This window comes from Oryctolagus cuniculus, chromosome 2 (genome assembly GCF_051225735.1).
Source record: "Oryctolagus cuniculus isolate XC-2025 breed Fujian yellow rabbit chromosome 2, ASM5122573v1, whole genome shotgun sequence".
In the NCBI taxonomy this organism is placed as follows: domain Eukaryota; kingdom Metazoa; phylum Chordata; class Mammalia; order Lagomorpha; family Leporidae; genus Oryctolagus; species Oryctolagus cuniculus.
The window spans coordinates 21,774,399-21,786,789 of NC_142868.1; the positions used below are offsets into that span (position 1 = coordinate 21,774,399).

The 12,391-nt window shown below is 40.1% G+C and overlaps 1 protein-coding gene across 8 annotated transcripts in view; it reads left to right on the top strand.

Annotated features, from left to right (window-relative positions):
- The window catches only part of TBC1D19 (TBC1 domain family member 19), a 177,439-nt gene that overhangs the window by 149,567 nt on the left and 15,481 nt on the right, over positions 1-12,391 (top strand). For all 8 annotated transcript variants that reach the window (XR_016229836.1, XR_016229834.1, XR_016229835.1 and 5 more), the window contains one exon: positions 9,740-9,772. Coding sequence is in view for 5 of the 8 variants with exons in the window: in XM_051842268.3 (XP_051698228.1) it covers positions 9,740-9,772 (33 nt within the window). In the remaining 3 variants the exon portion in view is untranslated. The remainder of the gene's footprint in view (positions 1-9,739; positions 9,773-12,391) is intronic.

Here is a 12,391-nt window from a genome sequence, read left to right on the forward strand (position 1 = left end):
CACACACACACACACACACACACGTATACCAGAGGATATTGGGAATGTCTGAAGACACTTTTTGTTGTCATAAGTCAGGGAGGGAGTGGACTGCTGCTAAACATCCTACGATACATAAGACAGACCCTTACCACAAGGATTTGGAAAGGCTCTTGGAAGAAATAATAAAAGAATGTCATCTTAAATACGCTTATAAATGTCAAGTTGATAAATAGCTATGTACTTTATCTTCTGTAGCAATTAAATAAATCTAAAATATCTCATAATACCCATATACAGGTCATTTGAAGTATAACCCTCAACATAAATTAAAAACTTCACTAAAATTTTCTTTGAAGTGTGATTTACAGATAAATATTGAAATATGGTAGTGTTCTGACGTTTCAGGGCATTTTAAGTAGTAAAGCAGAGTATCAAAGTCATAGTCTGAAGTTCAGATTCAGAAATACTATGGAAATCCTAATATCTATTCTTACTAACCTGCATACTGCCTGTGGAATGAGAATAAACAGAGGAAATGACCATCTCAACAAATGGATTAGATAAACTCTACTGAGTAATCCTAAACAGAGTGCTGCAGTTGCTTTAAACTGAGGTGAAACTGAAGTGAATCAGATGCAAGAATTAGGGTACACCTACAAATGCTAAGTATTAATGGAGACAGGAAATGAGGGGAGAATATATAGTAAGTGCAAAGAGTGTTAATATTTGGGGTATCTTATGTGTCATATTTGCTATTTATATCCCATCTAGTTCAAGATTTATTTTTGTTGACAGTGTTCACCATTCTGAGATTAGTTAAGGCCCCATTAAAACATTGCTTAGGCTATTTATATTGAATGTAACAGGCAGTCAATATTTTAGACTTCTTCAAATGCTTAAGGAAAGGCTAGGATCTCAAATAATTATTCATAGCAGACTTGTAGAACTTTGAGGGCTCATGAGATGTGTCTCATGCATCCTAATGCCTGTTGGAAGCAGTGCTGGGTGGCAGCCAGGTGAATGAAACTTGACCCTTGAAAGGCTGAAGCGATGAGAGGCAAAGGAAGGGATTTTGCAAAACTGGCCAAGAACATGACTACGTCTAAGATCAAAGAAATGTTCTAGGTGGTATGCACACTAGAGTGTTAATGGATTTTTCACTGCCTCTTGTGCCTCCTGATTCTGTTTGCCAGAATTTGACTTTGTTCTTTCTTGACAAAGTGGATTATGTAGCCTTTTGGGGAAGCCTTAAACCCTGGCTAATCTTAGCTAAACTGAAGTGTCCCCTTATCCAGTACTGATGAAAAAAAAAGATTTTCTTAGGTTTAAGCTGATACTTAAAAGTGATCTTCTCCCCTCTGAAAGCATAAAATGGCTGTGTTATTCAGCGTCAACTGTCTACTAAACATTATGCTGCAGCACTTCAATATGAACTCTGTGTGCTTTAGTGCAACCCAGTGAAGTTGGTCTTGTTTATTTCCATTTTCAGGAATGAAAATAGGGGTTCAGAGAGGGTTGGTAACTTGCCAGAAATACTCAGATCCTGTATGAATTTCAATTCTTGTCTGCCTGACTTTATGGGTCACTTACTCTTTCAATCATGAGTTCTTAGGAACCTCCTATGTTCTATCTTAATTTCTAATGTGTGAGTTGTGTACTTTAATGTTTTTGTCTGTAAGGGCTGATTATACTTAGAAATGCTCCATCGGCCATCTTTAACATATACTGAGCATCTCACCTGTAGAAGCTGCTGTGCTGGCTGCTGGAGATGATGCACAGTATGAAATGTCTTGCTTCAAATAACGTATGATGTAGCTGCTTAAAGAGCGGCTGAGACTTCAGAATTGAGGGAAATGTAGAGTAAGAGTGTGATTAAGACAAGTCATCTGAATACACACATTCCTTCTATCTGTCGGGCAGTTCACTAATTCGTTCATCGTAAGCTTCCTTATTAAAAATGCCTTGTCCTGACTTGGGTATTCCTACACCTAGGAGATGCGTAATAACCCATTGGGGAAGACGGAAATAATGACAGCGAGATTTTCATTTCTGTAACCTACTTGTTGAAATGTTTCTGCAGTGGCTTAGCAGAGGAAGTCAAAAATATTTTTAAACTGAGAAAATTGGTATTTTGTAGAATAGCATCTCATTTGAAATTTAATATTTAGAAAGATGTTAGATATATTTCAGTAAGATTCCAAAATATGCCTTAGATTTATTAACTTATTCTCCATCTTTATTTTCTTTCATGTCAACATGTTTATTGTAGCGAAGTTAGGAAAGACAGATACACTTTTTTATATTTGTTAAAAGTCTATAATCAGTGGGGCCAGCCCTGTGGTGCAGCAGGTTAAGCCACTGCTTTGCAATGCCAGCATCCCATATTGGAGCACCAATTCAGGTCCTAGCTGCTCTGCGTCTGATCCAGCCCCCTGCTGATGTGCCTGGGAAGGCAGCAGAAGATAGCCCAAGATGAGACCCAAATGAGAGACCCTAATGGAGTTCTGGGCTCTTTACTTCAGCCTGGGCCAGCCCCAACTGCAGCCATTTGGGGAGTGAACCAGCAATTGGAAAATTCTTCTCTCTCTCTCTCTCTCTCTCTCTCTCTCTTCTCTCTCTCTCTCTCTCTCTCTTTCCTCTCTCTCTTTCTCCCTCTCTCTTTGTCACTCTGCCTTTCAAATAAATCAATCATTTTAAAAAGTCTATAATAAGTAAAAGAAATAAAATGAAGCAGCACAGGGGATAGGTAGAAAAAGATGGGTGTTCACAAGAAGAAACTTAACCTGGGCTGGTGTTGTGGCACAGTGGGTTAAGCTGTTGCCTGCATGACTGGCATCCCTTATAAGTGCCAGTTTGAGCCCCAGCTGTTCCACTTCCAGTCCAGCTCCCTGTTAATGTTACTGGGATGACAGCAGAAGATGACACAAGTCCTTGGACTGCTGCCACCCACGTGGGAGACCCTGATGGAGTTCCAGGCTCTTGGCTTTGACCTTACCCTACCTTGGGTGTTGTGGCCATTTGCAGAGTGAACCAGGGAATAGAAACTCTCTCTCTCTCTCTCTCTCTTTCTCTCTCTCTTTCTCGCCCTGTGTGTGTGTGTGTGTGTGTGTGTCTAACTCTGCCTTTCAAATAAATCTTTAAAATCGTAACAGAGACTTAACTGAAGATATAAAAAACTGAAAGACTTGACAAAAGATGATCTTTGAGCTGTCCTTCTAAGTGCTCCCTGGAACTGCAGCTGATGACTAGAGTGTCAGTTAAGAATCCATGTGACCTTGAATGTGAATGTAATCTGGTTTTTAATTTTTTCAGATTCTAGAAAGCAAAGGATCTTTAAGTTGCTAAAGAATCTTACTATTGGAAGCTCTTCATGTGTATAGCTTTCTTTAAGTCTCACAAATTTTTCCACATTTACTCTTGCTTACATAATTATAACACCAGATTTTATAGTCAAACAATACTTTACAGCTAATCTTTGTCCCTTTACGTGTCACACAAGTATCTGACCCTCAGGAGGTTCAATGACCTTCCTAAAGTTTCCCAGCTGGTTTTTGTTAACCCCACAATAGAATTCAGGTCTACTAGAAACCAACACTTCTCTTGTTGCTTCTCTATTTATCCATCTATCCACAGTTTATTCATTCAGCAAACATATGTTCATCAACAACTATGTGCAGGGTACCATGAGATACATAGAAAAATGAATAAAATACATTTCCTGTCCTCTGGAACAATCTGCTCAACATCTAATTATAACACAAAATATGTTGAAATCATATTGTTGGAAATACGAACAAAATTCCGTGAGAACATTAAAGAGTGAGCATTTAATTATGATTAAGAGATCAGAAAGTGTTCCCCCGGGGTTGTTGCTGAATGTACTAAGATTTTGATGGGCTAAGTAGGATACAGAAAGGGCATGATGAGTTCTGATTGTGATAAGTAATCTAGCTTAGGGTATACAGTCAGGTGGTATTTCAAAGGAGAGGCAGATAATTCTCAGGCTGTAGGGCATAATCATGAATGTTTAAGGTTAGATCAAAGGTTTTTGAATTCTACTCTGTAGTCATTTAGCCTGTCTTACAAGGCTGGAATGTGAATTCCATAAATACAGGGTCAATGTCATATTCCTTTTAATATTTCTAGAAGATACAGAGTAGGTTTTTTTAAATATTAGTTAACTGGATCAGTAAAGATTGCTGGATACATGAATAATCAGTAGAAAACAGTGAGAGAGAGGTCTTTTTCATGGTCTCACTAATGTTTTCAGAAGATAACTTGAGGCATTTTCAAAGTTGATTGGAGACGGCCAGCGCTGCAGCTCACTAGGCTAATCCTCCACCTGCGGTGCCGGCACACCGGGTTCTAGTCCAGGTCGAGGTGGCGGATTCTGTCCCGGTTGCTCCTCTTCCAGTCCAGCAATTTGCTGTGGCCCGGGAGTGCAGTGGAGGATGGCCCAAGTGCTTGGGCCCTGCACCCGCATGGGAGACCAGGAGAAGCACCTGGCTCCTGGCTTCGGATCAGTGCAGCGCACCAGTTGCAGTGCGCCGGCTGCAGCGACCATTAGGGAGTGAACCAATGGAAAAGGAAGACCTTTCTCTCTGTCTCTATCTCTCTCTGTCCACTCTGCCTGTCCAAAAAAAAAAAAAAAAGTTGATTGGAGAGCTGAGAGCTTAGAGGAAGGGATACCAATTGGCAGACTCTTACAGAATGGTAGAGAAGAGTTCCTCAAAGCCTGAATTTGGGCTCTGACAATAAGGAAAGAGATAAATGGTAAAAAATGTGGTAAATGCAGATTCTGTAGGGCTTCATATATTCATTCTGCAAGCATTTAATGAGTATCGAATATTCTGGGCATTGTGTTTATCTTGGGATGGAGAAAATTAAGAAAAAGTTCCTGTACTCGAAGGATTTATTCTGTTGGGGGAGAGAGAATGATAAAATTCATTATACAACATTAAGACCAGGGAAAGAAAATAACATCTGTTAAGTAATGACACTGTATCAACTATTGTGCCACTCAGATATCTGACAGAATCCTCAGTGCCTCACTGGTATTGTCCCCAGCTCTGTTCCGAACTTTCGTAGGTTCCAAGACAGGAGTGCAAATGGGGGCCTGCTTACTTTATAGTAATATTTAACTTATAAAGGACTTTAATAAACTGATGAAGCCTGCTGCTTTCTTGCTTTCACACATACATCATCGTAACAGTCTGGAAGACCAGGTTCAAATTTGGATTCTCAGACGTCTCAGTCCCTCCCTGTGGTGTCCTCACCCGCTTCCCATTTGTGGCTCTACTGCCCACCTGGGCTCCATGCATGCTTTCCACAAAGAGCTACCCTTTGGCCTCTTCTCTGCCCTGGGATATATGCTCATCAGGATCATGTCTCCAACAAAGAGGCATGCAAGACTGGGGGCTGGCTTAGAGGCCTTTGGGCTGGGAATTTCAGAGTCTTGGGTACCTGGGATGTAGCTTGAAAGGAGAGGCATAGGCTCTGGTGAGGGGATACCGCCAGAGGAAGACCATTGTGCAGTGCCCTCATCCCAAGCCTCCTTGCCTTCATCTAAGAACAGTTCTGGATGAGGTAACAGGTTAAGTAGCTTTGCCAGGGTCTATAGGTAGAAAGTGGTAGAACCCAAATTGCATGGTGTTTCTTAGTGCAGAGAGAAGGAGTGAGGGCACGTGAGCCCATACAAGGATGCTGATTAATGAATTGCTTGTGGATAGGATGTAGGGGATGATTAGAGAGGTCTTTCTAGGAGGAAATCTTGAAGGGGTGGGGCAGGGACAGGGCTGGAGGTGCAGGGGAGTATTACCCACAGCCCCTGTTCCATGCCCAGAAGCTATAGGGTGGCCATCACTTTGGTAGGGTTGGAGTTGTGCATACGGATCTGCTGAGGCTGTGTTGAAGTGTTAAGTACCCATAGCCTGATGGCACTAGAAAGGGACATAATCCTAAACACATATAGGTGTAAGGGCTGATGGGAAACTGGAGGGTAAGGAAGGTTTCCTTCCTAAATGAAATGACTCAGAAGTGGCAACTCGTTTACAAAAATAGAGTTCAGAGGGAGGCTCAGGATCCCGGGCTCTGGAAGTGTGGATTACTGGTCAATGATGAGAATATTGGTAGAGGGAGAAAGAAAACAAGTATGACAGAGTCTCGGAGGGTAGGCATTTTTAAGAAGTCAGGAAGGCAGATAACTAGCCAAAAGCAAAATCAAGCGAAAACAAAATCGTGAGCAGCAGAGGTTTCTGAGAGACCAGGAGCCTGGTCTGCTTAGGGGCTTCAGGGCCACATGCCTCAAGTTTGAGAAGGGACTTTCAGGTGCTGTCAGGCTATTAGGTGATACAGGCAAAGAGAGGAGACCCCTGGATTTAGCAATCAGAACTTAGAGTCACTGCGATGGAAACAGTTTGCAGGCATTTGGGGATATAGAATGAGGAAGTAAACGAAGTGAATATGGTTGTTTTTTGAATGTAAGCTTGGCTTCTGGAAATAGAGGAAGATTAGTGACTTGTGCCATGGAAAATTAGTATCTGAAAATGAAATGGATTTTATTGTGATGTGATTATTATTGTTGTTATTAAAATTATTACTGAATATGAGGATATTCTTGGCTGCGAAATAGGAGAGACTGAAGATAGGATAAGTACCATCCCTTTCCCCTCTTGCTCCTTGAGTAGGAGTAAACAGCAGATCCCATCGCTGTGCAAGGCCAGCTGGCCTCAGGAAACCTTGCCCGTTTATGCCAATCATCACAGGAAGCTCGGGGCTTCCAGGTCACCCCTTCCCAGGTGATTCTCACCTCCATGGCATCCGTGGCTCTTTCATCAGTAAGGGCTCTCTGTCCCCCTCCCCTATATTACTTTTCTTCATGCACTTATCACTACTGACATACATATTCACTATTTTTTAAAAGATTTATTTATATATTTGAAAGGCAGAGTTACAGAGAGGCAGAGGCAGACAGATAGAGGTCTTCCATCCACTGGTTCACTTCCCAGATGGCTGCAACGGCCAGAGCTGGGCCAATCCGAAGCCAGGAGCCAGGAGCTTCTTCTGGGTCTCCCACATGGGTGCAGGGGCCCAAGGACTTGGGCCATCTTCTACTGCTTTCCCAGACCATAGCAGAGAACTGGATCAGAAGTGGAACAGCTGGGACTCAAACCAGCACCCATATGGGATGCTGGCACTGCAAGTGGCGGCTTTACCTGGTATACCACAGTGCCAGCCCCCATAAATATTCACTATTTCAGTGTTACTTTTCTGTACCTCCAGTTCCCGGAGCAAGGTCTGACAAAGAGGTTTACTACATCTCTGTGCAATGATGGCGTATAGAGGGAAGGTGGAAGCTGATGGGATGGGATTCCAGAGCAGGGGTTGGCAACCTTTTCTGTCACCAGCCAGATAGTAACTATTTCAAGCTTTTCTTACCACAGTTTCTGTGCCATTCTATTCTTTGTTGTTCTTGTAAATAATCTTTTAAAAATATAAAAGCCATTGCTAGCTCCCAGGCAGCACATAAACGTTGTCTAGACTTGACCATAGCTTGACAACAGCTGTCAAAGTCAAGGAATGAGGATTCAGAGCACAAATGAAGGTGCTTGCTCTGAAAAATAAAAAGGACCCATTTCCTTGGAGAAAACAGAAAAAATAAGAAGAACAGATACGTGAGAGGATTCGTGTCCTGGCATTGCTAGTCTCCTAGTGAGGGGAAGGTGAGTTCTGCAATTGGACGTTAAAAACTTGAAGAATGGGAAAGTTTTGTAAGAATGGGGTGGTTAATCAGACAAGAGGAGTAAGACAGTTGATAAGCAACAGGGAATCCAGCCAGAGTTGCTTAACATAAATGTGTGCTGTGTGCCTGAAGCCAGGGGAAGATAGGAAAATGTGTATCCTGAACATTTAGCTGGTGAATCTTAGACAAGCAGTAGTGAAGCTGCACAAAATGTGCGTGATTGGCCAAGCATCTTCGCTTAGAATAACAGCTGGATTTTCCTCATACGTGTTTTTGATCAAGTTACTTCTAGAAACAGTAAAGAAATGACTCATTTTTGAATTTTAATGTCAACAATTAGCACTTACTACAGGTCTAAACTATGCATTTATTAATGGCTACACTACAGCCATCATCTCATTTCATCGTATTATGTAGGTTGTGTCATTATCTCTGATTTACACAGGAGGGGACTGAAGGTGGAAAAGTTAAGAAACTTACCCAAAGGCACACAGATCTCTTGAGTGGCAGATTCAGATGGACCCAACCAAGTCTGGTTGCTGTCCAATCTCTGCTCTTCACTTAACACAATAGGTGCCAATTAATGAATTGACACCAATACAGAAACAGTCCCTAGGCAGTTATCTCCTTACCCTGTCTTGTTTAGCATTTTTATAGTGCTTTGGATGAAGGCATGGAGAGTGTACTTATCAAATTTCCCAGTAATGTGGAACCAGGAGGAATATGTCAGATAAGAGAATGAGAATACAGGATTATCTGCAATTGGAATGGTTCACCAAAGAAGGAATGTAATTAAGATAAGAATATACTCCTCTGCTGTCTTGGCTGAAGTGTTTGTGGGGAGGAACAAAATGCTTAGAGGTTTTAGTCACCTCACTTTAAGGATTGTGGGGACCTGCAGCTTATCCAGCGGAAGTAAGACAGGGAAGTGACTTGAGGCCACTTCATCGGGGAAACAATTAAAGATGTTCATAAAGTCTTAGCGCAGTAAACCTCATGGCGAGGGGGGAAGTGAGTGAGCACACATTTCTGAAAGATTTGCATACTCCAAGGAGATAAAAAGAACCTTGTTTTGTGTGACTTCTGTAGTCAGAACTAGGGATAGTAAGGATTACAGGGAGCCAGCTAGTATGGGAAATTACTCCCAGCAAATTAAACCAGCTCAGACTTGTAATGGGTTGCATTGGGAATTAATGCATCCTCTATCACTGGACATATTTTAAACCAAGACTGAACTGTCATTTATTAGACCTGATTCTAGGTGATGTGCCGACACTAAGCTTTTACCTCTGAATATGTCCATTAAATAAAATATTTCTGTATTATTTTTCAAAAAAGTAAACTTTCGGCTTTCTTTTCTGTTGCGTTTGCAACTTGATTTAGTACCGTGGTATATACTACAGGACTTCTGTTTTGAAGTTTAGCTGTACAAATTCTGATTTTTCGTTTCAAATGTGAAGATGTTTAGCACACCAAGTTAGGCTTTGATTATTTCTTTGAGAAGGTTGTGTACCTATGTTAACTCTGGTCAAATATTATACTGAATTGGTATGGTTTTCCTGCCGCCTCCTGTGATGTTTTAGTGAGTTCACTCAACAGTCCTGGTGTTCTCTGTGAAGTGACGTTTTATAGAAGTGCATTTTAACAGACTGGATTCTAATGTACATGATGAAGTTTGGTGAGGAGGAACATATCTGTGGCCTTCTTGAGACTGTTATAATTAGTTCTCAAACTTAGACCTGTGATTTGCCTTATTATGTTGTTATCCTGTTTTTGTTTATGTATATTCAGAGTTTTAATTTTTCAACATTATCAATAAAAAGGTAGCTGGATATATGTTTGGAAGTTTCTAGTTTGCTTTCCTAAAGGTATTAAAAACCCTTTTATTGGTTATGATCACTCAATTTTTCTGACATTCATGAACAAAATTGAAGGAAAAACTAGAAAATCTATTTTCAGTTTTAATCATTTAAAGTTTACTTAATAATCAGGGGGCATATTACTTTTATTTTTTAGGTGTAATCCCTTTTCATGGATTTTCAATGTATGGTAAGTTGGACTTTAATATATTCATTGTTTTTATTATAATTTAGAAAATTAAACATAAAGATCACATTTTATATTACATCACCCACACACATACCAGGTTATTATTAACATTTTAGAGCATTGAGTTTACTATTTATTTATATGTCCAATTTAAAAAAATTAAAAATGAAGTATTATCATAATTATGTAGGTGATTACTGTTTGAGAAATTAGAACATACTGTGAAATTTGTTCTGTGGCTTATCATTTTCCAATCCAATGGAATAGAGATCCACCTTAATAGTAAGCTCTAACTAGGGTGAAATCAAGTTGTTTAACCTTTTTGAACTAATTCTCATTTAAGTCTTTCTTAAAAGCAGTTAGTCAGAAAGGATCTCAGGGAAGGCCATGCTGAGACTGACCTCATCATTTCTCCATGATGGCCACCTGCCCAGCAGCGGTTACCTTCCAGGATCCACTCATGCTCAGGAAAATGCATGTGAGGGCTTCAGACCATGCGTGCCCTTTGGGTCTCACCTTTTAATGAGCAATGCAAGAAGCATAATAAAGATTAGCAAACAGAAGAATGCTGTACACCTTAATGCCACTTAATTTTTAAATTTTCATATGTTATGTATAAATTCATTAAACGTTGTCAGCCTCATTATATCTTCCTACTGCCTTTAAGAATAAACAGAAATACGTCAGTTTTTTACATTTATAACAAGAATCAGCAATAAATTAACCTTTTCTTTGAAAAAGCAAGTCAGTGTTCACATCAGATAGTTATGGTGATTGACATAAAACTCTCAGAGCTAGCATACGAATCAGAAGAATCAAAATACGTAGATGCTTAAGATGTGGCTTCTGATGCCTGTACCCCAAATTGGAGAGCCTGGGTACAAGTCCCATCTTCCTGCTAATGTGCCCCCAGAGGAGCAGGTGATGGCTCAAGTAGCTGAGTCCCTGCCACCCAAGTGGGACACCTGGATTAAGCTCCTGGCTCCCAGCTTTGACCTGGCCCAGCACCAGTTGATGAGGGCATTTGGGGAGTGAATCAGTGAATGGGTGTTTGTGTGTGTGTGTGTCTGTGTCTTTGTCTGTGTCTTCCTTTCTCCCTCATTACCTCCCTCTCTCCCCATTTCCTTCCTCATCTTTCTGCCTTTCGATTAATTAAATAAATAAAAATTTATTTAAAACAATTTTAAATACCCAGGGATTTTTACTTTACGCTACCTTAATGGTCACAGAATTATAGTACACCCCATGTTCTTGAGCAACCAAACTTTTATAACATAATCTATAATGTTATAGGGATTTTCAGCATACTTCTTTTATAAATATATGAGGAATTAAAATAGAAAACTTAAAAAGGTTAAGAATAAAATTTTGCCTCTAATAATAAAAATGTAAGCCCTTTTATTCTTCCATTTTACTATTCTAACTGCAAGAAGTTTTCAAGTCAATAGTTTTTAGAAGGTGTGCTGATTGAGTCATCTGGAGGATACTTGATGTCAGGAAGGTTTAAATCTTCTAGCAAAATACAGTACTGATGCTCACTCTGCCTGTTGGCATTTACGGTCACTTACATGGGTGAAGGTTTCTATACCCAAGGGGAAAACATTTGCTAAGGAAACAGATGGTGCAAAATGTTTGACATAGTGTTTATTGATACTATTTTGGAAAACCATTTTAAGCATCCACAAATACTTCAGCAGCAGCCACTTATTTTAGAACCGGTATGCTAGAATAATTACAAATTATTCCTAAGAAATTCCAGTTAGTATTTTACTTCAGTTTTAGTTGCTGTATTTCTTTAAAATTATAATATTTATCTTTTTTAAATTGTTTCTGAACTTTTCTCTCATTTGAACTTCTACTCTCCCATATAGATAAGTTAATAAAGTTTTGTTGTAAGGTGTATATTATGATTTCATAAATAAATTCCTATGGTAAAGTATCTAAATATTTAGGAAGATAATGAGCTAAGTTTGTATTTATGGAAAAACCCAACAGACACAGATACTTAAGATTAAAAATTAAGGGACTGGCACTGTGGCATAGTAGGCTAAGCCTCTGCCTATGGTGCTGGCATCCCATATGGGTACCAGTTCATATCCTGGTTGCTCCTCTTCTGATCCTGGTCTATGCTTATGGCTTGGGAAAGCAGTGGAGGATCCAAGTACTTGGGCCCCTGCACCCACATGGAGACCTGGAAGAAGCTCCTGGATCCTGGCTTCAGATCGGTGTAGCTCCAGCCATTGTGGCCATTTGAGGAGTGAACCAGCAGATGGAAGACCTCTCTCTCTTTCTCTGCCTCTGCCTCTCTGTTACTCTTCCCCTCAAATAAATAAAAATCTTTCATAAAAAAGATTAAAAATTAAGTCATGTAAAAGATTTTTTACATATGATATTTAATGGACTAAGGCTTTTCCATTTCATACCTGTATAAGAGAATATGTGTGTGTATCACAATGCTTTTTCTTTTTTTTTTATTTATTTATTTTTTTGACAGGCAGAGTGGACAGTGAGAGAGACAGAGAGAAAGGTCTTCCTTTGCCGTTGGTTCACCCTCCAAATGGCCGCTATGGCCGGATTACGTTGCCTATCCGAAGGCAGGAGCCACGTGCTTCTCCTGGT